The 25,795-nt window shown below is 43.4% G+C and overlaps 1 protein-coding gene across 6 annotated transcripts in view; it reads left to right on the top strand.

The window, feature by feature from the left end:
• The window catches only part of LOC147707970 (amine sulfotransferase-like), a 429,743-nt gene that overhangs the window by 214,438 nt on the left and 189,510 nt on the right, over positions 1-25,795 (top strand). For all 6 annotated transcript variants that reach the window (XM_086926779.1, XM_086926775.1, XM_086926780.1 and 3 more), the window contains one exon: positions 709-835. In XM_086926779.1, the coding sequence (XP_086782905.1) occupies positions 709-835 (127 nt within the window). The remainder of the gene's footprint in view (positions 1-708; positions 836-25,795) is intronic.

A 25,795-nucleotide genomic window follows, 5' to 3' on the forward strand; every position in this document is an offset into this window, starting at 1 on the left:
GGCGCTGCTGGGATAGAGAGGGAACAGAGTTGAGAAAGTCCAGCATGCGCAGGTATATCACACTGAAAACTGTGCCAACCACAGCTCCTAGGGGTTAACAGTAAACATGATCCTACTGACTAGATTTCGACTTGATCTTTTTCACTACATATTGTTGCAACCATGTGGTAGTAATAGAGTGCAGTGCCTCATACCCTGTGGCTGCGACGGTAAGTCTCTTCAGGATATGATGCACTTTTTACTGTTTAGTTGTTTCTATGAGGTACTTAGGAAGTCTATAGACTATATAAAGGCTTTAGATAGACTGGCCTTCTTTAGAGCTGGACAAAAGAGGAACTTTACGTAACTCAAAGATAATAATCTACAAAGCATAGAGTTGTTTTTTTGTTTTTTTTATCTAGCCAATCCAATCCCCTCATATTGTTCTAACCTATTATACTAGTAATTTCCCCTTCAGTTAACAGTGTGTCTTGCATTTCACTTTCAACTGTAAATAGCACTTCAGGCAGCACTGACAAAATAAAAAGTTTTCAAGGTGGAAAAGAAATGTATCCATGTTTCAAGTTACTATTATTAGTTGGAGCTGATAAGTCAAAAAGCTGGTCCGAAAAATATAATAAACGTTTCTGATTTTCACTGTTGACCCATTTGTAGAATTACATGTTCACAGTGTATATGTTTACTAATATATTGTGGTTATTTTAACAGGTCATTTATATTCACAGGAATCCAAAGGATATTTTGACTTCACTTCATCATTTTAGCAAAGCGCTGGTTGCAATGGAGGCATATGAAACATTTGAAGAAGTTCTGGATCAATTTCTAGCAGGAAACGGTAATTTGCCCTGTTTCTGAAATTGTGCAATGCATTTTTTGTTTGTTGCAACACTGTGAGGCATATTTATAAAGGGTTTTGTGTCAGCCTTGTACCATGCATGGGGGATGAGAAAGATGCAAAAGCTATCATGAGATTTACCATGCCATGCAAGGCCACTTTGAGTGGTCCTGAGCTGCTCTGTTAATCTGGAGTAACCCAAGGTAGGGGTGGAGAGTGTGTGTTTCCATGCCTCCACCCATGGATTCTAAAGCATTCCCAGATTTACAAATATTGGTAGACCTGGGAACGCGTAATGTCTTCCGAGGGGAGGTCTAACGAGGAGAAATATCCTTATTTCTCCTTGTTTTTTCCTCATTCTACATGTGCTGCATTCTGCATCAAATGTAAAAGCGGAAAAAGCCTTGGAGAATTGTTTTTATTCAGGAAGGTGTCTCTTTCTGCACAACAATAATACTGCCTATAACTCAGGCACTCTTGCACTGTATTACAAGGTTGCCTGCCCAGACGAAAGGCAGCATTTTGTGCGCCACCACAGGTAGAGAGCAGAAATGGACCATATATTGATAGACATGGAATAATCCTGCACTCTGCCTTACACATAGCACAGCACAGTACAGCAAGGTGTCTTTCTGCATTGTGATGCGTGACATAATGATAAACATCTCTAGTTGTATTTGAAGATATCGTATGTGCTAACGTACCTTCATATCCTTTGGAAATTTCATCTAGCAAGCCAGTCACAAATCCTGGGTCGGCTCTTAATTTTTTGTGTTTGGGTTTTTTGATTGGATGTTTGGCATGGCCAGCCTAAGCTTTAGCCAGATATTCGACCTGAAATAGAAACGAGGACTTTTTAAGGCCCTGTGGTTCACAGAGCCTTCCACAAAAAGGTCCAGGTTTTCTTAGGTCCAGATTCCTGCCTTACCCCCTACCCAAATACTATGCTTTTCAACTGTCAACTCACTTGTACCTTTAGGCTTGAATTGCAGTCATATTAGTGGCTGTGTCTTTTTTTATATAGCACCAAAGATATGAATTACCTTCAGAAAAAAATGCTGCTCTTTCAAACGTTCCAACTCCAGCTTCATGCATTTTTCCTTTTAGTGCCAGGACGCCCTGTGTAGTAGAACAGCGCGCTAGAAATCTTTACCATTCTTTCGTTTATTTAAACATGATCATGCAAGATTTTCATCAGTATGAGTAGCAACTCCAATTTTGTGTTAAGACATACTCAACACAATGAAAAGAGATGATTGTCTTAGTTTTAATTCCTGAGCAACAGATATTGATTAGACTCTCATTAGGGCTTCCAGTGACCCAGACAACAGCCACTAAGATCTGGTTGGTTGTTAGATTGTTGGGACTGAGCTTTCTGTGCCTGTATCTGTAGTGTAAATAAATCTGACATTAGCATGATACAAATGTATTTGGTAAAAGAGGTTTCAAATGCACATTGAGGGCCTTATTTCTGAGCCCTTTACGCCGCCTTTGCAAACATTTTGAGACGCTGTGGCAAAGTAAAGTATGCACCACTTTGCACCCTATTTGCAATTTGAAGCATCTAGGATGATGCGTAAGTTTCTAAACCTCTATATTATACCTGCATCAGGTATAATGTATGCTGGGTGGGCGTTCCCCTGCAAAAAAAGGCTCATAGTAGTGGCACAGTGGAATCTATGAGATTTCATTACACCACTTTGTCAAATTATTACGCTTGCTTGAATCAGGTGTAAGGAGTGATGCAGATCCCATCACATGGGGCTTGCCCCAGTGAAATGGGACATTGCTGGAGATGCGTCTGTTTTCATACACACATCAGCAAGATACCAATTTTGCACTTACAGATACGTCAGGAATACTGACATATCTGTAAATTCTTGCGACATGGAGTGCTGTACAGCAATACGGTGCATTCATGGTGTTGCAAGGATGGCATTGTCAAAGGTTTTGCATCGCTGCTTTCCCCTAGCAAAGCAATAAATGAGACCATGAATATTTGCAGAATGCATTGGCATTTTGCTAACCAACGTATGTATTAACATGTCGGTTCACAGAACATGGATTGCAGTGAGTTGCAATTCTGCGTATATCATTAATAGTAATGAAGTAGGTCACAAATTGGACACAACTTTTAGCTACAATCACAGATATGTTGGAGTCAGGGGGCCACCGTGATTGTGAGGGCTTTTCAATAAAGTATTTTTTTTTATACAGCCCGCTTTACTAAATGGAAATGGGCTGCATATAAAAAAAAAAAAAATAGGGCCTTATTTATGAGTCCTTTATGCAGCAGCTGCGTCACTTTTTGTGATGCGTAAAATATGCGCCACACTGCGCCTTATTTAGAAAGTGACGCATCTCTGTGCTGCATTATACCTGCTTGAGGTATAATGTATGCAGGGTTGGGTGGTTCCCACAAAAAAGACTCCTAATAGTAGCGCAGTGAAATCGATAGGATTGTACTACGCCACTTCTAGGACGCCACTGTGACAAATCCTTCCATCTGCTTCAAGCAGGCGTAAGGAGTGATGCATGGCCCTTCACATGGGACTTGCCCATGTGAAAGGACACCTTGCTGGAGGTGCGTCTGTTTTCAGGCACATCCCAGCAATGTGCAAATTTTGCGCCTACTGATACATCAGGAATACCGACATATTTAACAATACTTATGACATGTAGCCTCATACAGTAACTACGTCGCATCCATCGTGTCGCAAGGATGGCGCAATGAAAAGTGTTGCATCTCTAGTTTCCCCCAGCGAGGAACCACTTTTCATAAATGAGGCCCAAACTGTTTTAAAAACATTTCTTATTAGTAAGCAGTAGTCCCGTGGACCACGGTCTACTTCTAAAAAATGTTTTTTAAACATTCACCAAGGAAAAGGGGTCCCCTGAGGACATTTTCCTATTTGTGAATGGTTTACCACCTCCTTGAGGTGGTGTAAAATATTAATGTTTTGCGACCAGAGCTTGAATGCAAACCATGAATACCCATCCTAAAGAACTGGTATTTGAAAGAGAAACCTTTAACATGCTTCAAATAGTAATTCGCAATGGTTTGCTAAACCAAGTTAATGACACGAAAAACTTTTTCCAAATTGTTAAATGGACACTGTATATTTAAAAAAAGGTTTTAGCGTTCGCAAACCCACTGATTTACGGAATCAAAGAGGTTGTGATGCTAAAACCATTAGTACACAAGGCATCATGGCTCTGTATTTGCACAACTTATGTTGTGATGTGCAGCAGTTAGAATCACTATTTCTTATCAAAGTTATGAGCGTTATCCTATCACAAACGTGCCTTAGTATGCTTTCGACACTTAAAGGTCCTTTACTATCAAGGATTCCGCAGTTCCATCTGTAATTACATATGTATGTCTTTTCCTTATGAAAGTGTTGATACCTATTTCCAACATACGAATGGTAATGACAGGGTTTCTTCAATGCATGCTAACTTACAGCTTCAGAGGAGGTTTCTAGCATTTCTGAGCCGGCATTCCTCCTTTGCCAATTTCATATGATAGCACCCTTTGCTAAGTAATCCCTCTGCATTTTTTTCTAATATGATATTTGCCTGTGTGAACGCATTGTGGGCCTTATTTATCAGAAGTGTTGCATTGCTGTGGCGAAGCAGCGATGCAACACTTTTCTCTGCGCCCTCCTAATGACACCATGGATGGGCCATATTTACTATACAGTGCATCATGTCGAAAGGAGTTATAGATAAGTCAGTATTACTGACATATCTGTAGGGCCAAAAGGGGCGCATTGCTGGGCTGCGTCTAAAATCATACGAAACTCCAGCAATGTGTCCTTTCACATGGGGCAAGCCTGATGTGAGAGGGCCTGCATTACCCTTACACCTGCCAAGAGGCAGGCCTATGGTTTTGATGCATTGGCGTTCTAGAAGTGGAAAAGTGAAATCTCACAGATTTCACTGCACCACTCCTACGACCCTTTCTTGTGGGGGAACGCCCACCCTGCATACATTATACCTGATGCAGGTGTAAGGTAGTGCAGGGGTTTACAAATGACACATTTGCCTAGATACATCACTTTGTAAATATGGCCTAACATGGCACATTATTTACTCTGCCGCAGCATCACAAGAAGACCCAACAGCAGCGTAAAAGTGCCACAAGGGCTCATAAAAAAGCCCCCAAATTTTCTGGTCTCTTGATGTTTCATTAGATCTAACACAACCCTGCAAAAGTACTTTTGCAAAATAACTCATGCAAAAACTTTCTTTAACAATAACTCAGTTTTAGTGGTAGTCTTCCTTTGCAGAGAAAGTTTTGAAAATATAACTTTCCAAAGTAGAGAAGTTGACACATTCATATAATTGCGCCTGCAAAATTACCAATTTGAACACCTCTACTCATAATTTTAGAGTGCTTTTGGTGTGTGGGGGGTATTATTGAATAGTTTTGGAGCCCTTCCAAGAAAGCAGGAACGAAGTAATCAGAGTTTGCTCAATATTCCCAAAATCGGGTGTAAATGGTATACAAGCGCTGATATAGTATTCACACTCTTTTTAGTAAAGACAACAATTTTAAATTCCTTCGATGCATTCAAAAAGGGTTAGAAACACCCTACATCCCCAATCAGGGATTGAACAAATTATTCAAAATTTTTGGAGCACTCGTATCTTATACAGCATTCAATAAAACAATGTTAACAAACAAGAGAATAATAGGATGGACTTTTGTTTCTTCTTTAATGTCACAAGATAAACCACTCTCTTATTCCAACGCTTTTCGTCTTAATAGGGTGTGACCCTATGATTTCCTCAGGGCTTTTGGCTTTCTTCCAAATGATATCTTAGTATAAGGTAATTTTCCATAATTTATTTATAATTCCAATGTGGGACGTGGTTCTCAAAATCCATGAATTAAAATATCAGTATGGACCCTTAGTATAAGGTAGTTCTCCAAACTATATGTAAATCCCAAGTATAACAAAGTCACCAATATCCATAAATCAAATTTCAGTATCGATCCAGGAAATCATTTCTTGTAGTTATCCCAGAGTACGAGGATTAAACACTAACTCGGAGGAATTCATCAGAGTAAATAGTTAGGTCCCTGCAGTACGGGGCACCTGAAAAATGCAGCAGCCGCACCCAGATACAAGTAGAGTTTGCTCCCAGCTCAATGGGAATGTTTCCCCTTTGAAATGTATTATTTTTAAAATAATGCTTTAGATTTTGTTATCATACCGAGATAAACTTTTTGTGATATTTATTAGATCTGCTGTATCTTCCATAATCTTTTGTTGGTCTAAAAAGTTAGCAATATTTTAACACCATGAAATTGAAAGTCATGAGGTATTATGTCATGTGAGTAAAATGCAGCAGCGGCTCCTCCGCTAAGGAGGAAGAGCATTGCCCCAAAGATCTCCGAGCAGTTAAAAGAGGAAAAATAAAATAGTAATAACACAAGGTTATTATCTTTTTTTTTCCTACTGCAGTGGCTCGATTGGGGCAGAGCTGTGCTCCCTAATTTATAGAGCACTGCAGGGGGAGGAGTGGTTGGTCCACTGGGTAATTGCTCATGATGCTTTGGCCAGCCTTCTGGGGCTGCCTAAGCGGCATGCGCAATTTGTCTGTTCTCCACCCAGGCCGCATTACAACCTGTGTCGAGAACATGCACAGGTACCTAGCCCCTGTCTGAGCCCCAAACCACAATGCTCGGACCAATCACAACACTGCATTTCAGCGTTATGATTGGCTGTGGGAAGCCTGGGGGCCCAGGGTGCTTCCTGCTGCCGGGCTTGAGGAAGATGAAGAGTCCTGGTAGAGGCGGTGGCATGCATGCTTCCAGGTAAGTGTGTTTTGTGTTCTTAAATTGTTTTCATTCCTCCCCTCCTCCCTGAATCCCCACTCCCAATTGGTAGCAGCCGCTACTGGTAAAATGCAGAGGCAAATGATCACATGTCCCTCAAACCAGGTCTAACATCAAAGACGGTTACAGACCCCATGAAACATTTTCAAGGCAAGGACAATAAACTCTCAATGCACTTCATTGTGACGTATTGAGTATGCATCAAGATAGTACAATGAACTGTGTTATGCCCTCAAACAGCAATAAGCAACAACAGCTAAATTGTGTTGCGAATGCAATAAATCCACTATTATGTAGAAATTGTTGGTGACACAGAATGACATAAATCATCTGCCCTTCACCACTGTCTATTGTTTATCAACTTAATCATGAAAGATGAACAAAACCTAATCATTCTACTTTCAATTAGTGCCCATTGTTAGCTCCCCTCTGAAGGAGCTGTGTATCAGGAAAATACCACTAGTGTTAAATACTGTGGTTGATAACAATGCAATCCCCTTTTCTGTGCCAGTTAACAGATTGTGCATATATGTTTCAGTATTCCTAAAGCGCAAACCTAGCCATAATGGAGTGCTGTATAGGAGCAAGCCTCAGTAATAATACATAAGGGGCCGGGGACAAAGGGAGGCTGTAGAGCTTGAGCGAAGGATGAGAAGTAAGCCTATTGGAAGTTTAATTATTCAGAAGATAAGCTTTGAGTTTCTTCTGGAACTTCAGAATGCTGGCTGCTCTCTTGATGTCATAGTGGATGTTATTCCAGATCCAATAGGAATATGTTAAAGTCTTCCTGTTGTGCTTATTCTTTGATCTGGTGATAATAAAGGTTCTCATCCTGCACCAATCTCCATATATTGATAGTTTCTTAGCTGAGAAAATATTGGTTTTAGGTATATGGGGCCTTGTAAATGATGCACCTAATCTTTGCTTGCAATGGGGGCCAGTATAGATCCTTTAAAGCAAGGTTGATGTGGTAAATTTTCTTCAGTTCCTTGATGAGCCAACCAGCTCCGTTAAGGATGCCTAAAGTAGAATAAGGGTGCTCTCTGTGGTGCCATTGAGCTGGAAACTGCCTCCATCGAAGCAGGAGAGGATAAAGGTTTTAACCGTCATTCCCCAAAAATCAATTTTTTTGTGGAGGAAAAGTTGAAACCAGGCTGCTCTGGTCTTTTTGGAAATGAGTTCCTTAAGTAAGATGTTTGAGTTTTGGGTAAATTAGAGGAATTTGGCCTTTTGTGTCAGGGTGGCATCCAGGGTTGGATTGTCCATAGGCACTGTGTGTTGCCCCAGTTGTCTGCCAGGGTGGGGGCTAGTTTGACACTCCTGAGGGGCAGTTTTTGTTACCGGGGGCCAGTTTTGCAGTATAGCTGCAATTTCAGCCCCAGCAACAAAAGTGGCACAAAGCTTTATGATAGCACCCCACTCCGCTCACCCGGGCTGCCCCAGCTCTTTGCCAGGACCGGTTGCGATTTCCACTCCAGCCCTGGTGGCACAGTTGGCAAACAAGAGGAATTTGTTTTTGAGGTAGTAATCATCTGGTAGTTCTTACTGACATCCAGGAATTCCACAATCCCTTATCCCATGGAATCAACATCATCTCCTATGCTGATGACAGCCAGCTCATCCTTTGCCACACCAACAAAACATCTAACACCTTGACCAACTTCACCTCACGTATGTCCGAAATCACCAGCTAATGAATACCAACTGTCTGAAATGCAGCTCAGACAGAAGTGGTATGGTTCTGCAAGAACACTTCCCAAAATAATTCTGGTCACCAGAAGATCAAGGACCAACACCATGATGGCCAATCAAGCCAAGAACCTAGGTCTAGTGCTGGACAACCAACCAGCCAGGTCATCTTGAATATCTCGTCCTGTGGAGGCTGGAGATCTTCGGTGGAAATGCTGCTCGGATATGGGACTACATGGAGTCCAAAGCACATCCTCAAGGATCGCCAAAAAGCATATGCTTCTGCAAACGTACGCGGTGCACAGGGGTTCGGGTTGCACCATCCCCACGAGGGATACTGGTATCAGGATTGCTGAGAGAGCAAATCAACCTCAGGGATGTTTGGGAGCCCACCTCCTGTGTTGCAGAAATCTTCGGAGTCTTCAGGAGCTCAGGAAATGCAAACCGGTTAGATGTGTCAAGGTGCCTGCTGCTGAAGGGGAGTAACTCCTTTACTTCTAGGGAGATTCTTCTGTCGTCCAGCCAAGCGTAGACCATCAAAGTACTTAGTTTCGGCTTGCAGAGTTAAGTCTGGGTAAAATCCAAAGTTCTGTAATCAGGTTCCCCACTTCATACCTAGGGAAGGGGTTGGACTGACTCTGGGAATCCTCCTAGGGGAGGACACGACGGAGCGGTGGCTGCACCCATGTCCTTTCTCCAATTTTGCACCAGAGCAGGAGCAAATTGCTCCAGCAACCGGTTTGAGCTGGAATAAGCATAAGGACACCAAATGTGCCCCAGTGCAGACTTTCTGGCACTCTTAGAGGGCACCCACCCAGCCCCGATATACTAAAGCCTGTCTGGGAGGAGGTCACACCTCCCTGTGGCAGGAAACCTATTGTTAGACCTTCTTTTGCTCGAGTTTGGCTCAGCAGCAGGAGGGCAGACTCGTGTCTGTGGCTGGCAGCATCCATTTTGTGATGCCCAGTTTGAGAAAGCTGGTACCGGGTGTACCAGTATTTCACATAAGTCCCTCTAGGAGGGTGGAATCATACCTCCCCTGCCAGTTCCTGGTGGGGGGGGTATGATTCCAAGGAGTTTGACACTAAACACAACATGTTTATAAGTAGCCGTTTTAAAGTTAGCATTTACCACAAGGTTATAATGCACTTAAATATATGTGGTTGGCTGCATCACAGACAACCCCGGAGAATAGGTTCAGAAGGCTGCAGAGGGGCTCTACTCCTGCAGGGGCACCCTCTCACTTGAAACCTAGCATCCTGCCTTCAGGATTGTTAAGGCCTGCCAGAGGGGTGAGATTTATATGCGTAGTGATTTAGATTAGATATAGGGAACCTATATCTAAGTAAAGGGGGGAATGCACCTTCCTACACAGGCTGCAGTAGCAGACTTGTGGTGTCTTTTTGAGCGGCCTCTCAGGGGTGTCACAATTCATGCTTCAGCCCCTGGGATGCCTCTGGGGTACCTATGCCCTGGGAACATGGTATTCTGGGGACTGATAAGTGTACCCCAGAATACAATCTGGAGTATACCTAAAGCACATGCAATAAATGTACTGTTGTTCTATTGATTACGTAGTGTGTGCTTTGTGCTCTACTCTCGTATAGAGATTAGTATAGAGTGTTTACTGATAAATACATATTTTTTATATAACACTTGTGTGGTTGTCCTTTCATTTGATCACTTAGGAGGTTCTGTTCCAGTAAAACAAGCTGCTTTACATTCCTTCAACATTTAGCCTGAAGGCTGCTCTCCATAGCTCCCACTAGGATAGCTTTCTATAAAGGTTATCTGTGACCTATTCACCATAAGGGTGGTTTGGACTAGTGTAAGGTGCACCCTTTGACTAGTGGACAGCATATACCAGGCCAACTTCTCACACTAAACCCCAAGGATCCACCGAAAAATCTAAATGAGCAAACTGGGCTACACAATCCAGTTTATGAGGCATATTTATCAGAGTTGAGTCTTTCTTGCAACTCGCAACAGGACGTATGAGCTATGCAACCTTAAGTTTGATCTATCAAGCCATGGAAAAATACTTTGTGTGGCCACACATTGCTTGATAGATCTAGAGTAACACAATGCAGCACAAATCACTGCACTGGGTCACTCTGTCTGGGGTGGGGCATTCCTCGGTTGGAGCGTGGGTGCACCCACTCTTCCACCCATGGTTTCTGGCCCATTCCCAGATTTACCATTAACGGTAGACCTGGGAATGCGTCAAAATGCTACGCTTCCCCAGATGAGGTGTAATGAGAAGAAATATCTTTATTTCTCTGCAGCACACATAGAAAGAGGAAACTGCCTCAAGGGATTGTTTTTGTGGAGTACAGTTTCCCTTCCTGCACAAAAACAATCATGCTTACAACTCCGGAACAAGTCTGCCTGCAATGGCGCTAGACAGCACATTGTGCGTCAGCACTGGGAAATGACAGTAATGCTGTATGATGTTAAATATGGAAATACAAATAGGGCTTGCCCCATGTGAAAGGACATTGCTGGAGTTGCGTCAGGCTTCCAACACAACTCCAGCAATGCGCCATTTTTTGTGCCGCCAGATACATCAGTTATACTGACGTATCAGTCATTCCTTGCGACATGATGCATCATACTGTAAATATGACGCATCATTGGTGTCGCAAGGAGGGCGCACTGAGAAGTGGCGCAACGCTGCTTTCACGCAGTGATGCATTACTCCTCGTAAATGAGGTCCATAGTGATAAGGCTTGCACTCAGGCACCCTTCCCGCACTCACATCCCCTTAAACCTCAAAATGCTCCTGTAGCTCCTAATCCAAATATTTGAACTGTTCAAGTGGTTCGCCCACACATACAACACCTTGCACAGGCTGATTGGACACTAAATTCTACCTCTAATTTTGCATGTAATAAAACATAGATTCAAATATGTATGGAAACAGGCTTTTTGCAGGTTTTTGCCCAGTTCTTTCCCCTGTTTGGACTACTAGCTTCTGGTTTTTCGACTTTGAGAGTGCAGTGAGGCTTGCCGTCCAGACCCCAGTGTCAGTGTTCTGGCCCATTACAAAGGTTCTGTCGAATTGGCTATACCCAATTGGCAAGTGCTGACTTGCTTATAAGTTCCTAGTATATGTTACCCAGGGTGCTAAGGGCATGTAAGGCAGAGTGTCCATTCTGGGTGTGACAAGGTACAAACTCGCTACCAGCCTGCTACTGTAGACTGGAAGAGCAGTGTGTTCACTGCTAGTTTGACTTTGCCATTAAAACCAATGGCAAAGCCACTTTTCCCAAAACAATATATGTAAGTCTACCCTGATGAAGGCCTATAGAGCCCAATGGCATGGAGCTGTACATTGTTAGGATAGACATATAGCTTTATATATGTCTTAGCAGCAGAACCCCCTAGAGTGTTTATTTTGCTTAGGAAGGTTAGTATCACCATTGGCTAACACGGGGTAGCAGGCTTGCATCCCAACCTTGACTTCTGAATGGGACTACCTAACTGGGCACCGTAAGGTATCAAATTAATTGTGGCATTAAATCCAACCTGATGGTCAAGTTGAGATTTATGTCACTTTTAATGTTTTATTTTTTAAAGATCTGTTTTATTGGCATTTGGAAAAGAGTAACATTACCACATTCAACACAGTTTCATGTCGGCAGCAATGATGTTATTTCAACCATAGTTTCTAACAGTTCTCTTTCTGTCACAATATTTATTTACGTCTGAGTCAAAATATCAGCTCTCTACATCATTAGGATCATGGCTATTGTTTCCAACGTGACCAATGCCTCTGGCTTTATGTTAACAATAAATTAACCCCTCACTATGGCAGCGTGCATGAGAGTGAATGGTTGTGTTTGTTATCAACACTAAACATCACATATATATAAGTTTTTGAGTGCATATGTTACTGCCATTCAATAGTTCAGAAAAGAAATAGCAGAAAGAAAGAAATCTAAGTAAAAAATAAAATAAAAAGGAAAACTAACTCAATGCATCCATAAACTTGATGCACAACTAACATCTGCACGCCTACCAGGGTACTTCAGTCATTCCCATTAACAAAGGCAATGTTATTATCGCTACTATTGGGTTGGGGGCCTCCAGAGGGAGGGGGAAAGAAGAAGGGAATGCCAAGAGAGCGCCATATAATTAAGGGCAGGGACTAGCAACAGACATATCCAGGGAGGCATGCAAGTAGCGGCCTGATATAGGGGTGCTAACACAGGCAGTTCCCCCGGGGCTCAATCACGCCCAAGCTCTATGCTAGTCAGCTGGGTATTAAGGGTTGTGTGCCTCCCCGGGTCCCTCAGAGTCAGTTGTGCTCGTTTGTGACTCTTGATCCGGTGTGATGCTTGTGTCCCGTGCTCGCAGTATGTCCGCCCACGGCTCTGCCAAAGGCTTGCACCTCTTTGTAATCTTATCCTCCCTGATCAAGACCTTCTCCTCTGCTCTACCTCAACAGGATACATCAGTTTCCTAATCTATGACCAAGGGACTCGGCTGTGCCTCCCAAATAAGGGCTATTAGTCTCTTAGCCAAGAGGAAATCCAGGTCTACAAACCTGTGACCCATTTTTGGGGGTTTGGGTCTCGGGAAGAGGTCCAGGAGGCACAACTCCGGGGAGTATACCAAATTGCGCCCCAAGACCCTGTTGACAATGTCTACTAGCCTGGTCCAATAATCCTTAAGCCCAGGGCAGGACCATACCATATATCAAAGTTAGCGTTGAGTAATGAACATCTTGCGCATGCCTGATCGCCCCTCCATACATTTCATTCATCCTGTGTGGGGTACAATATGTTCTATGGAAGATATTGAATTGTAGGTGCTTAAAAGCTGCATTTCTAGACACTTTTTTTGGGCTTCCCCGGACCTTTTTCTACTCCTTCTTGGCCAGCTGTATGTTTAGTGTGCCCTCCCATCTCTCCTTCACTCGAGGCAAAGGCCGGAAGTCATTTCCATTATTGCTAGGTAGAGCCATTTCACCAGGTGTACCGCCATACCCAAGTCACTTTTAAAGTTTAAGCAACATTTAGAAAGTTGCCACTCTGCGTCCCAGCTAGTTAGGTGGCCTCTGAAAGGCTCTGGCACACAGACATCTTTCTGCACATCTAGGGATATGTGTGAACGACTCCCAGGCTCAGGATCAAAAGTAGTTTCTGCAGATTGAGATGTGACTTCCTCTCCCAGGAAGGCTGAAAGGTGTTTCAACCCAAAAGGTGAGCTTCAAAGCGGAAGCAGTCTTGGAAGGGCCTCCTGTGACAACACACCAAAGCAGACTGCCTTTTAATCCTGAAGACAAGTTGATGACAGAGCCAGAGGGGAAAAACCTGTCCCTAAAACATTTTTTCTGTGGTTGTGTAACCCTTAGTGGCCACATTTTGGGGTGGGCTACTAAGCTCCTCACAGTTGAAGAAGAGTCCAGACATCTCGAGAGAGGCAAGAATATTGCACTCGGGCATTGGCAAATGCCACACATTGCTTTGGGCCCATTGGTTAGTAACCACATTGTTCCCTCAGGGCACTTTCCCAGGATATAATGGGCCCCCCTGGTACCATGAACTTCAGTCCACCATGGATTTGGAGAGTAGACCAAGAGAGGAGTGTCCTGCTGCCTTTGAAGTCACACAAAGTGACCCTGCACAGCCAGTAAAGACTACACCTGCTGCACTTTGATCTAGTGAGATTGGACTGTTCCTGTGGCTCTGTGTTATATCCTGATCATCTCTTTCCCTGCTGCTCAGCCTGTGTGTGTGATGTCATTAGAATGTTCCTGTGTGCATGGTTTGAATGTGTGGTCAGTTTGAATGAGTGGGGCTGAGCAGCTGGATGCTGCTCCCGGTGGGGCTTTCCTATTTACCTATTTACCAGCTTTTAATTAATAAACACCCTTTCAAGAATACCTACAACTACTGGATCTTCTTACTTTACAAATTACATTTTCTACATTGCAACACTCTGGCTCAGGGAAAACTTGATTCCCAGCCCCAGATCAAAGCATTGACTCCAAGAGGCAGACAGTTTTCCCCCTGTAAAAGCAAGAGGGAGATCAAAGTTGTGGAAGCCCAAACCAACAAAGCAGTATCTAATCCTGAGGGATCACAGCTGGTCGTCGATGAGCACGCCAAAAGATAAATCTGAGGTAGCCAAAAATTGCACCAATTTTGGCCAGACCCAAGAGTTCTATCAGAGACCGGAGTTGTCACCCAAGAGGTACACTATCCCCCACCAAGGATATTTATTGGGACCGCTTTGTTGTGAAATTGGAAGCCTTGTCACAGCTGGCTTTCTACTGTTGCAAAGAGGACCTCGTGGAACTCCAATTGTCATGGTGAAAGTCACCTAAACCAACGGTCGCCGGCAGAATTAACCGTAATTCACCCCCATCGACTGCACAGCTGCAGGAGCATTATTGAGCATCTTTCCAGCCTGCATTGCCAGCACCAGGACCACTCTATTATCGTCTATGGCAGCCCTGTCTTAAATGCTGGAACTTGACTGGAAAAGGCTCTGGTGGCCAGATAACTGTCTAAAATGATCTTACTGGACTCCTAGACTTCGGTCCTGTTAGCTTTGATCACCCAACCTGGGTAGGAGTGACAGACCTTACTGTTTCAAAGTATTCAAAAGTTTGCGAAGTTTTTGTTGACCAATGCTTGTTTGAGGTTGGATTCTAAAATATTTATTTCTTCTTAAATCTACTTCTCTAAAGCCTTCAGGTGGATTTTGATGAACAAGGACTTTAACATTTCAAAAAAATACACCTTATTTTTTGTAAATTGTAGTTGTGTCTCTTTCTTGCTTTGTGATTTTCTTATTCTATTGTTTGTTGCTGTTAAATTGTTCCTTTGTTTAGTCTTGCTGTTTGAGGCCACAGCTACCCAGGGTTGAGCTTAAGGTTTAGAGCCTGATAGGAACCAAGACAGTTTTTGCGAGTTTATTGCATGATAAGGCACCACAACCATAACATATAATACACCCAAATCCACGCAAAGTACAAAAAAAATGTCGTGATCAATGGTTTGTATTCATGCCAATGTGACTTCTTACCAGGCTTTCTCCCAGCTCTTTTCAGTCCCTGACCATTTAAGTTAACTAACACAAGCACCAGTAAGGCCAAAAAACCTAAAGACAGAGCTGCGTCAGAAGTATTCCTGAGCCAATACTTTTTTTTTTGCGTTGCTCTAAGAGTTAGACTATGAACAGACACATTCTAAAAATGCCATTTATACGAAGAATGCAGTAGTAAATAAAGGATGCCACACATTTAATCTAATTATATACATAGGAAAATACTTTTCTCAGTTGCTTTCTTTTTGTATCAAACTTTATGAAATTTCCTACAGAAAAAGGCGGGGCTTGTTCTGTCACATCTTAACCCAAAAAATCGACATTTGCCTTAAGCCATCATTTGCTTGCCCATCTTAATACAACAGTTGAACATTGCTGACAGTCAGTATCTGAGCTAGGTCTAGAGAAAAAGAGAGCGATAGATTGAGCGGTGTATATAGCATGAAAGCTATGAGTACAACATGCTTCATGCACTCATATCATGATGATTTACCCATCAACCCAGGATCCACATCTCCTACACCTGGATTCTAGTCCCCTGATGATTGCTCAAAGCATAAATCACACCCCCCACACATAACTAGTTTTACCCACATCACTATTAGCCATTCAACTGCAAATCGTCTCTCACTTCATTCAGCTCTTCATTTTGCAATAGGGGGCCATCTCACTTTATGTAATTAAGGGTTATGATTGCACTTCTGAGGCTTTGTGTGACATCCTTAAGGCATTATGGCTCCCATGGTCTACCATTGATTAGGATGCAATGCTTGATAGATATGATTTGCAGATAAAAAACCAGGATTGTAAATGATATCCGTGGATAGTGAGAGAGGCGTCATACAGCTATTAGCAATCACTCTTTATTCAGTCACTTTTCTTTCTTATCATGGCCTTCAGGTATCTTTTGATTTGTCCGTTGTATCCACAGCAAAGAAGTTCAAACCGCACATTGTCACATATTATCTGTTAATGCAACGCTGTCAAGTAGATCCATGTCATATGTGGCACTTTCTGCTAGATCTGTCTTTTTAGCTAGTAGTAATTGGCATATTCGAGTCCCTATATTACTGGAACCAGACTACACGTTGTTGTGCAAATTATTTGTAAATCCCTTCTTTAGTCTCTTTCCAACTGTGTGCACTTTGCAGCTCTCAGCAGTGGGTGCCCATCAGCATGCACATATGTAGCAAACAGTACATAGGTTTTGTATACAATTACCACTCTAATCTAAAGAATTTTATAGAATGTGTTGGTTAGTGAGAGGATACAAATTAATATATTTATCCCAATAAAAACTCTATGTATATGTAAAATAAACAAAACTGTAGCAAAAAACAAAGCTGACCTAGTAAATGTTCAATATTCCATAAAATATGCATCTTGCATGACATAATATATTTCTATAAAATAAAAATAAAATACAAATATGTGTACCCAAACTTTATTAAAAAAGTGTTACTAGTAATTATCAAACCATTTAAAAAAATAATATTCATTATATGTGTACATTTTTACGTAACAAAATTCAATATTATTCTGAGCTATTTATTAAACATAAATTTTAATGCATATTATATATATTTGCAAGTTAACAGTTCAACAAATAAACACATATCTATTACTGCACAATATAAAATATTATTATATATTTTCTACACAAATATTGCAATTGTTTCTTTTAAAAAATTTGCACAATACATTGAATATTGCTTTTTTATAAATAATTTAAAAATTCCATAAACATTCATGACAAATATAATAAGAATCTTAAATGAAAAATATAATAAACATTTATAAAAAATATTTAGAACAAGAACTATTAAAAATGTAAATACAATTCTATAACTACATCCCCACAATATAAGGAATATTGGTTTATAGATACACAAATATACCAATTTTTGAAAATAAACTGCATAGCATTCTAAACGTTTATAAATAACATTAAAAAAATCTATATGAATACATTTAAAATGCCTAATACAAATAACTTTTATAATTGAAAGAAAATGTAACATAAAAATGAATTATTATGAACACTTTTTCTCAATGTCCCCACCCTTTTCCTCGAAAAACCCAACATATAAAATAATAAAAGAATCAATGTTTAAATTTTAAATAGAAGAATTTAATTATTTTTAAAAAGTACTATGAAAATTAGCTAAACACATTAACATGTACATACAAATTTAACAAAACACATTCAATAGCATAAAATAAGCCACAAAAATTATACTTTTAACAATGATATTTCCGTAAATTATATTTTAGACAACTATAATAAAAACAACATTCAAAACTATATTTTGTTTTCAATATTTTTGTTGATATTTTCACAAAACAATAGTCTGGACACAATATTAATGTCATGTCACACAATATGTTTTATTCAATATTTTGTCCAAACACCATACAGTGAGCCACAAATGCATTGTGTGCAATGTATCAACAAATGAAACATTTCACATGCTTTACGCCTCCCAGAAGGAGGTGTTACATTTTAATGAAAAGCCAGGTTAGGTTATCATCGTTGATCTGCCTTTACATCATAACTATTGGTCGTAGCTCTGGAATGCCAGAGTCCCACCCATGGAACAGCCCTTTGCTGTAATGCAGCACAAAGCAGCAGTGACAAAAGGAATCTTCAGGGGGCCCCCAGCAAAGTGACTGGAGGGTGGCCCTCCTGCTCGCGACAAAGTCAGGAACTCTCAGGCCTGCCCGTGCACAATGCTGGAGGGGGACCCCTGGAGCTGGGCAATCCCTCCTCCCCCGCCCCACAGCTAATGCGTAGGCTATTGTTACACCATCGCAAAGCAGTGCATAATGCTGTTTGTGCTACAATAAGGGGATGTTTCCAGTGCAAATGTTTCTTCACTGGAAAGTAAATGCTCCATCACGACTTTGCAGCCCTTTAAATCACTATGTATGACTTTAAGGCGGCACCAATTCTTGATACAATTTCCCTGTTGTGTTATGGCTCTGCATGAGACCCTCCAATCAAGTCAGGTAACAGGAATTGTGTTGCAGTTTTCTTCTGAAATGCAAACAATTAATTTGAAATTTTAGGCACTCAGTGGGCTACTAAAGCAAATGAAGTGCTTGCCTTTCAATTGTAAAATGCAAGCACATATCCTCATCATATCGGGCACAAGGCATGGGGCGACTCAGGAGCCAAAGAGCAATCCAGGAGGGGCCAGGCCCTTTTTTGCCCCGTATTACCTTCCTCACTGGTCATTAGATTGATGACTATACCAATTACCATGACAATGCTAGCAAAACATGCTTTTGTAATTATAAATATTCTAATGAGGACCATTGTCTTCAATTGACACATGTTATCTAGATCAGATATAATTTGTTTAACTACACCAATGTGTTGTGGGCTTGCTTACGGTCCTGGATAGATAATATTATCAAAAATGTGTTGTACCTGCATAATCTCAGCAACTCGACTTTGACTTTAGAGTGGTAGTTATCATCCTGTAAGGCACATGTAGGGGCATATTATCAAGACTGGTGTTAAAATTATCGCTGTTTTAGAAGCAGGAAACTGACGCTAAAGCGGCGATAATGGGCTTGATAATATGCCCTTGAGAATTCCAACAGAAGCCCATGTTCACACCAGAACATGGGCTTCTATGGGAATTCACAAGGGCATAATATCAAGCCAATTATCCTTGATTTACTGGCAGTTTCCTGCCGCTAAAGTGGCGGTAATTTTAACACCCTTTCTTGATAATATGCCCCTTAGTGAGTTTCACAGGAGAGGTGCTTCTTTAAACAGGGTTAGAGTGTAAATGCGGGTATAGCTTCACTTTGACTAGAACTGGAGTTTGATGAGCCGTCAAGTAATGTCCAGGCACCATTTACCATTTGAGCTAAATTTTCCAATATTTTAAACCCAAAAAATGAAAGCTGATCCTAACATGTCCATCCTGGCATATATCCATGGAGGATGTAAATGCCTTTGAGCAGCCGCGGTGCGTCCATTGGGGTGTAGGGGCGTAGCCCTACTAAGCCTTGACGCATCGCTTAAATATTTTTGTGAATTTTGCCTGCAGCAGCAGCACAATATAATATAATACGATACGAGCCGCAGCGCTTCAATCCGGGACACACCCGATTGAATCCGGAGAGTGAGCAGGGGGTGGGGCTGGCTGGTCTGCAGCAGGCCCGCAGCAGTACTGCGCATGAGGAAACTTGTCTTGCACCTAGCCTGAGCATGTGCGCTGGTAACCTGACTGTAGAGGGACCGAAGGGGGTGCTGCTTAGCCGGGCCGCAGCAGCCCCCGGGGTTTCAAAGCGGCACCAAGGCGAGTAGTCACTGTGCCCCCTAGCCAATCCTGGCGCTGCATGCAGCGCCAGGATATGCTGGTCCCACCATGCAGAAGGGCAGGCAATCCATTATTGGATGCTGCGCGTGGGTGGTGGCACAGTGCCTCAGCCGCAGTGCATATGGCCAATCACTGTGACTTCAGCATGTGAAGTCATGCAGTGTTTGGCCATTCGGGACGTGCGCGCGCCGTGACGTTTCTTTTCAGTAGTAGTTTCTTTCTACTAGTGTAGGCCCGGGGCTCGACGTGGGCGCAGGCAGCAGCAAACAGCAGACCACCTCCCTTCAGTTTCAAAGCCCCAGGGAGGTGGTGGTCCCTGGGGCTTGGGGGGGCCTGCGAGGTCCCCCCTCGTTATTCAAAGAAGACCCGAGGAGGTGGTTATCCCCCCTCATTATTGATAAGAAGCCCCATAGAGCTGGTGGTTCCTGGGGCTGCGGGGCTGCAAGACCCCCACATCCAATTAACTATGCCCTGGGGAGGTGGCGGTCCACAGGGCAGCATGGGGAGGTAGGACCCCACCACACATTGTTTAATAAATAAGCCGCAGGTGATGGTACCTGCAGTTGTGGGGTGGCCGCGTGCCTCACACACATAATAAGCATAGCCCATTTCCATGGGAAAATTTAGACAAAGCTACAGCCCGAACTGCTGAATGGAATTACACCAAATTTGGAAAATGGTAGCTCTTGGTTCAGAAAGCAACCTTTTCTTTAATTGGTGTAAATTTGTTCAGAAGTTGCTGAGAAATTCAAAAAATAAAAATGTATGTATCTGAGCACCAAGGCCAAGCCCACCAGATACCTCCAGTAAGCGCCATGCAGCAGGATTGCAGAGAGTGCACCAAGAGTCGTGTTTGCAAAGTTGTGTCAAAAAAGGGTGCGTTGCCTTTGTGCACTCTTAGTAATCTAGATGTACAGGGCTTACTGGAGGTAATAGGAGGGCTAGTTGTCCCCAGGGACCCTCAGGAGGAAAGGGGACTTCATCCCCCAACCAAGAGCATGCAAGGAGGTGCGTTTGCAGGGAGGTGGAGAAAGGGGGATGGCCTGTGTCCAGCTCTCAGCAATCCCACTGTGTGGGGCTTACTGGAGGTAAGAGGAAGACTAGTTGGCCCCTAAAGGACCCCCAGCAGCGAAAGTGACTTCAATCCCCATCCAAGAGTGCTCCAGGGTGATGGGCAAAGGGGGCGTGACCTGCTATAAGAATGCAGCAATCCTGCTGTGTGGGACTTATTGGAGGTAATAAGAGGGGTAGTTGGCCCCCAGGGATGGCCTTGGGGGCCAACTACCCCTCTTGTGACCTCCAGTAAGTCCAACACAGAGGGATTGCTAAGAGGTCTTCAGAGGCCATGCCCATCTTTCTCCACCACTCTGCAAATGCGCCTCCTGGCAGACTACGGGAATGGGGGATGAAGTCCAATTTACTCCTGAGGGACGTTGGGGGCCAAGAAGGCCTCCTGGTACCTCCTGTAAGTCCTATGCAGTGGAGTTCCTGAGCACTGGTTGGAGGACCAGCACCCTTTCTACACCACTCTGCAAACACAACTACTAGTTAAAGAAGTGTTTGCAATGTAATAGGTTTTGCATTTGCAGCCATTGCGTTGTAAATGTAAACTTTTTTACTAATGTTTTTTGGAGTGAAGTGGATGTACGTTGTGTGTGGTGGAATTATGTGGTATGTTGTGCAGTGAAATTATGTGCCTAGAAAGTATATGATATTGAGTGTATAAGAATTATGTAGAGTGGGATTATGTGTTATGAGAGTAATTATGTGGTATGGTAGTCTGTGTTGTGGAGTGGTAACCTCAGGTTTAGTCTTCCTCATTACCATAAAAGCTCAGCTATTAACTCAGTGAGACAAAAAAAGAAGGAATCACTGAGGAGCACTTGTGGACCTAGTCACAGGTATGAGCAGGGCCACTAGGATTATGCAACTGTTTGGCTGCACCGACTTTCACACAATATTACATTTTCAGCATTAGCCACATAATTCATCATCTCCTCCCTAATCTACATCTTTGAACAAAAAAAGCCTTGTTTCTAGCTCAAATGTTACCAGAAATGCAACGACACGTGCTAAAGCGTGGTGGAAAGCCCTTTGCAAACCTATAATGGTCATCTGTTACTTATTGCTGAATGTGGGTGTTAAATTGGTACTAATGGTGTGCAAGCCACTCTTGCTTCCTTCTGCACCTCTCTTGCCTCTTCTGTATTTCTTTTGCTTCTTTCTGCACATTTCTTTCTTTTTGTGCAATTCTCTTGCCTCTTTATGCAAATCTCTTCTACTGTCTGCACCCCTCTTCCCTCTGTGTACAACTCTCTTGCCTCTTTCTATACCTCTCTTCCCCCCCTCTTCCTGCAGAACTCTTGCCTCTTTCTGTACCTCTGCTACTTCTTTCTGTACTTCTCTTGCTGTGTCTGCACCCTTCACACCTCTTTCAGCTGCTCTGTTGGTTCTTTCTGCACTGTTCTAACTTCTTTCTACACCTTTGTTGCTTCTTTCAACAAGTCTCTTGCCTCGTTCTACTCTTCTCTTCCCTTTTCTATACCCTTCTGCCTCTTTCTGTACCTCTCTTGCCTCCTTTTGCACCTCACTTCCCTCTTTCTGCACTTTTATTTCTTCTTTCTACACCTCTGTTGCTTCTTTCAGCAATTTTCTGTCCTCTTTCTGCACTTCTTTTCCTTCTTTCTGCACCCCTCTGCCTCATTCTGTTTCTCTCTTGCCTCTTTTTGCATCTCTCTTACCTCTTTCTGCACTTCACTTGCTTCTTTCTGCACCTCTCTTGCCTCTTTTGTCACCTCTGTTGCTTCTTTCTATACTTCTCTTGCATCTCTCTGTACCTCTGACTTCGAGGTATTTTAAATCCCCCTCCCCTACTATTTACTAGGGCCTTACAGGGGAGGGCATGCCAATCACAGGTGTATCCCAACCCACAGTGTACCCTAGTGTACGCAGGTGTTTTCACTGTAGTCTAAGTGTCTTTCAGAACAGCACTGGCTCCGGGCCTGGTTTGTCAGAGTCAGTTACCACCAGCATCAGTCAGCAAAAAGTTGGGGGCACAAGGTGACTGTTAGAACTGGGGGTCTCTAGTTTGCAATGGTATACACCTTTGACCAAATAGGGACCCTTGCTTCTAAGTCAGGGAAAGGGGATTACACTTCTGAATAACCCCTGCTCACCACCTTGGTAGCTTCACACGAGCAGACAGGCTTATCTCAGAGGCAGTGTGTTAGGCATTTGTGAACTCATACAGTAATACAGTGAGAACACTACAGATGGTATAAATGAATACATTGTATTGTCTCAATGGAGATCAAGCAGAGCTATACCAGCACTTAATTACTTCAGTTATAATAGGTACGTATTTAACCGTTAAAGTGTACCATTCTAATACATAAATAAAATAGATCTAAAATTCTACATTTGATGATAAAAATTAATAAAAGCTGTGCAAAAGGTCAACTCCAAAGCCTTCAATTAGTTCTAATCCCTGATTAAGGCGTTGACATAGAGTTTTTCACTAAAGTGCAGATTTTCACTCATCTGTATGGGGCCAAGAAAGGTTTTGTGGTGACTGTGCAGCTACCTGTTCGGTACTTTAGCCACAGAAATTTCATTAAAGTGTGAGGTCCGTCATTTGAGATGTCATCAGTGATGTCATCAGTGATGTCACTGACGATGTCATGAATGATGTAATATGTGACATCATGAGCAGTGCATTGGGGGTGCAGAAGTTATAGTAAGCTGAATTAACTATAACTGTGGAATTTCTATGGTTTTGTAAGAGTGAAATGTCCAGCTAACTATAACGTCACCGAAATGTATATTTTTTTGGTGAATTTCTAAAGTTTTTTAAATGGTAATTTCTAACTATAAGGTACCTGAAACCTATGGTTTTTTCAGTGAATTTCAATGAATTTTTAATTGCTAATTTATAACTATAATATCCCTATTAAGTCCCCTTGAATCCTGAAGGTCCCTGGTGGCCAAGTAGCCCACCAGGTACATCCAGTAAGCGCCACTGAGCTGCTTCGCAGAGAGGTGTTCTGAGGCCACTCCCCTTTTTAGTCCACGCTGCAAATGTAGCTTCTGGCGCACTGCTGCTCAGATGAAATCCACTTGTGTCTTGAGGTCCTCAGGACACAAGAGGATCTCATCGCCCTACCAGCAGTGCACCAGTAGCCGCATTTGCAGAGTGGTGTAAAAAAGGGCGTTGCTTTGGAGCACCTCTCTGCAAGGCAGCCCTGTGGCGTTTACAGGAGGTACCTGGTGGACTAGGTGGCCCCCAGGGAGCCTCAGTATTGAAGGGGAATTAATTCCCAACTTAAAACTCACCACAGGGCTCGTTTTAAGTTGGGGGATTAGGTCCCCTTGATCCTGAGGGTCCCTGAGGGCCAAGTGGCCCACCAGCTACGTCCAGTAAACGCAATAGAGCTGCGATGCAGAGTGGTGTAAAAAGGGGACGTGGCTTTGGACCACCACTCTGCAACGCAGCTCCCTGGTGCTACCTGGTGGGCTAGATGGCCTTAGGATCGAAAGGGACATAATCCCCAACTTAAAACGCGTCACAGGGCGGGTTTGCAGAGTGTTGCTGGGAGAGGGCGGGGACTCTGTCTCGATACCGGTCTTTTTTTTATTTTATTTTTTTAGTAGGGGGGTTTGTGCGCCCCCCCTTCTTTTTACATTTTTTGGGCCTTGGGGACCCCATCCCCCAGAGCCTGACCCGTTTAAAAAAGTAAATATTCTAAACAGGAAGGGGGCCATGTGGGCCCCCCTCTCGTGGCCAACTTTGGCCCAGGGGACCCCATCCCCGGGAATGGCCACAGATATATCTTTTTTTTAAGGAGGGGGCTACATGGCATACCTCCTGAGGCTGGCCTACCGTGTGTTTTATTAATCATATTCACAGGGGAGGGGGGCCATGTGGCCCCTCTCCTGGGCTGCTTTTGGCCCCGGGGACCCAAGCCCCCAGGGCCCGGCCACTCGGTTGGGGACCAAGGGTGAAACCCCAATACAACCACGGTCCCTGCCGACTCACTGCCTCCTGCGGGAGCCGGCATTGCTTTTCCACACTGGGAGCTACTGACAAGCAGAGTTTGCTATGACAGGGCGGGAGCCCCACGGCTGCCACCCTGCCATAAGAAACAGCAGTGTCCTGGGGGGTGGACACCCCGGGACACTGCAGGAGCCAGCCCTGAGGGGTGGCGGTCCCCAGGGTCATGAAGGGCTCCAGGAGATGGGCCACGTGGCCAGTCACCCAATGTGTTTCAAGCCCTGGGGAGGTGGTGGTCCCCGGGGCTTGAGGGTTCGTAACGGACCCCCACATTTGCATTTTAGTACCCCGGGGAGGTGGTGGTCCCCGGGGCTGCGGACGGGCCATGTGCCTCCACTACTATTTTAGAAAAGCCCCAGGGGGTGGTGGTCCCCGAGGCTTGGGGGGCCTTAGGGGCTCCCCACAAATTAAAGAACAAGCCCCGGGGGTGGCGGCCCCCAGGACTGTGGGGTCCATAACACCCAGGGGCTTACAGAAAATGAAGCCGGGAGCCTGCGCTTCATTTTTTAAATAATTTCAGAAGGAGTCGCGACCTCTATGCAATTTCCACCAAAATTAATTTAAAAAAATGCTTTGTTTGGCCCTGGGGGTCCTTGTGGGACCCCCTGAGCAGGCCTGGGGGGTCAGAGTGTTTCTACCCTGCCCCCTTTTCTTGTTTTTCACCTTTGTTTTTACTGTTTTCTTGTGACTCAGTTCTACTGAGTCACAAGATGGCTGCCAACACTTCCTGGTTTAGAGTGTTGGGAGCCAATCACAGTGAAGCTCATGCTCGGGAGGGGTAGCGACTCCAACGGGTCCCTATATATCGAAAATGTTTCTTTTGCGAATTTCTCAGGAATTACTGAACAGATTTATAGCATATGACAAAAAGGGTTCTTTCTGAACCAAGGGCTACCTTTTTGCCAACTATGGTGTAATTCCGTTAAGCAGTTCAGGTAGTATCTGTATCTAAAGTTTCCTTTTGAAAATTACATTGG

The sequence above is a fragment of the Lissotriton vulgaris genome, chromosome 6 (assembly GCF_964263255.1).
Source record: "Lissotriton vulgaris chromosome 6, aLisVul1.2, whole genome shotgun sequence".
NCBI lineage: Eukaryota > Metazoa > Chordata > Amphibia > Caudata > Salamandridae > Lissotriton > Lissotriton vulgaris.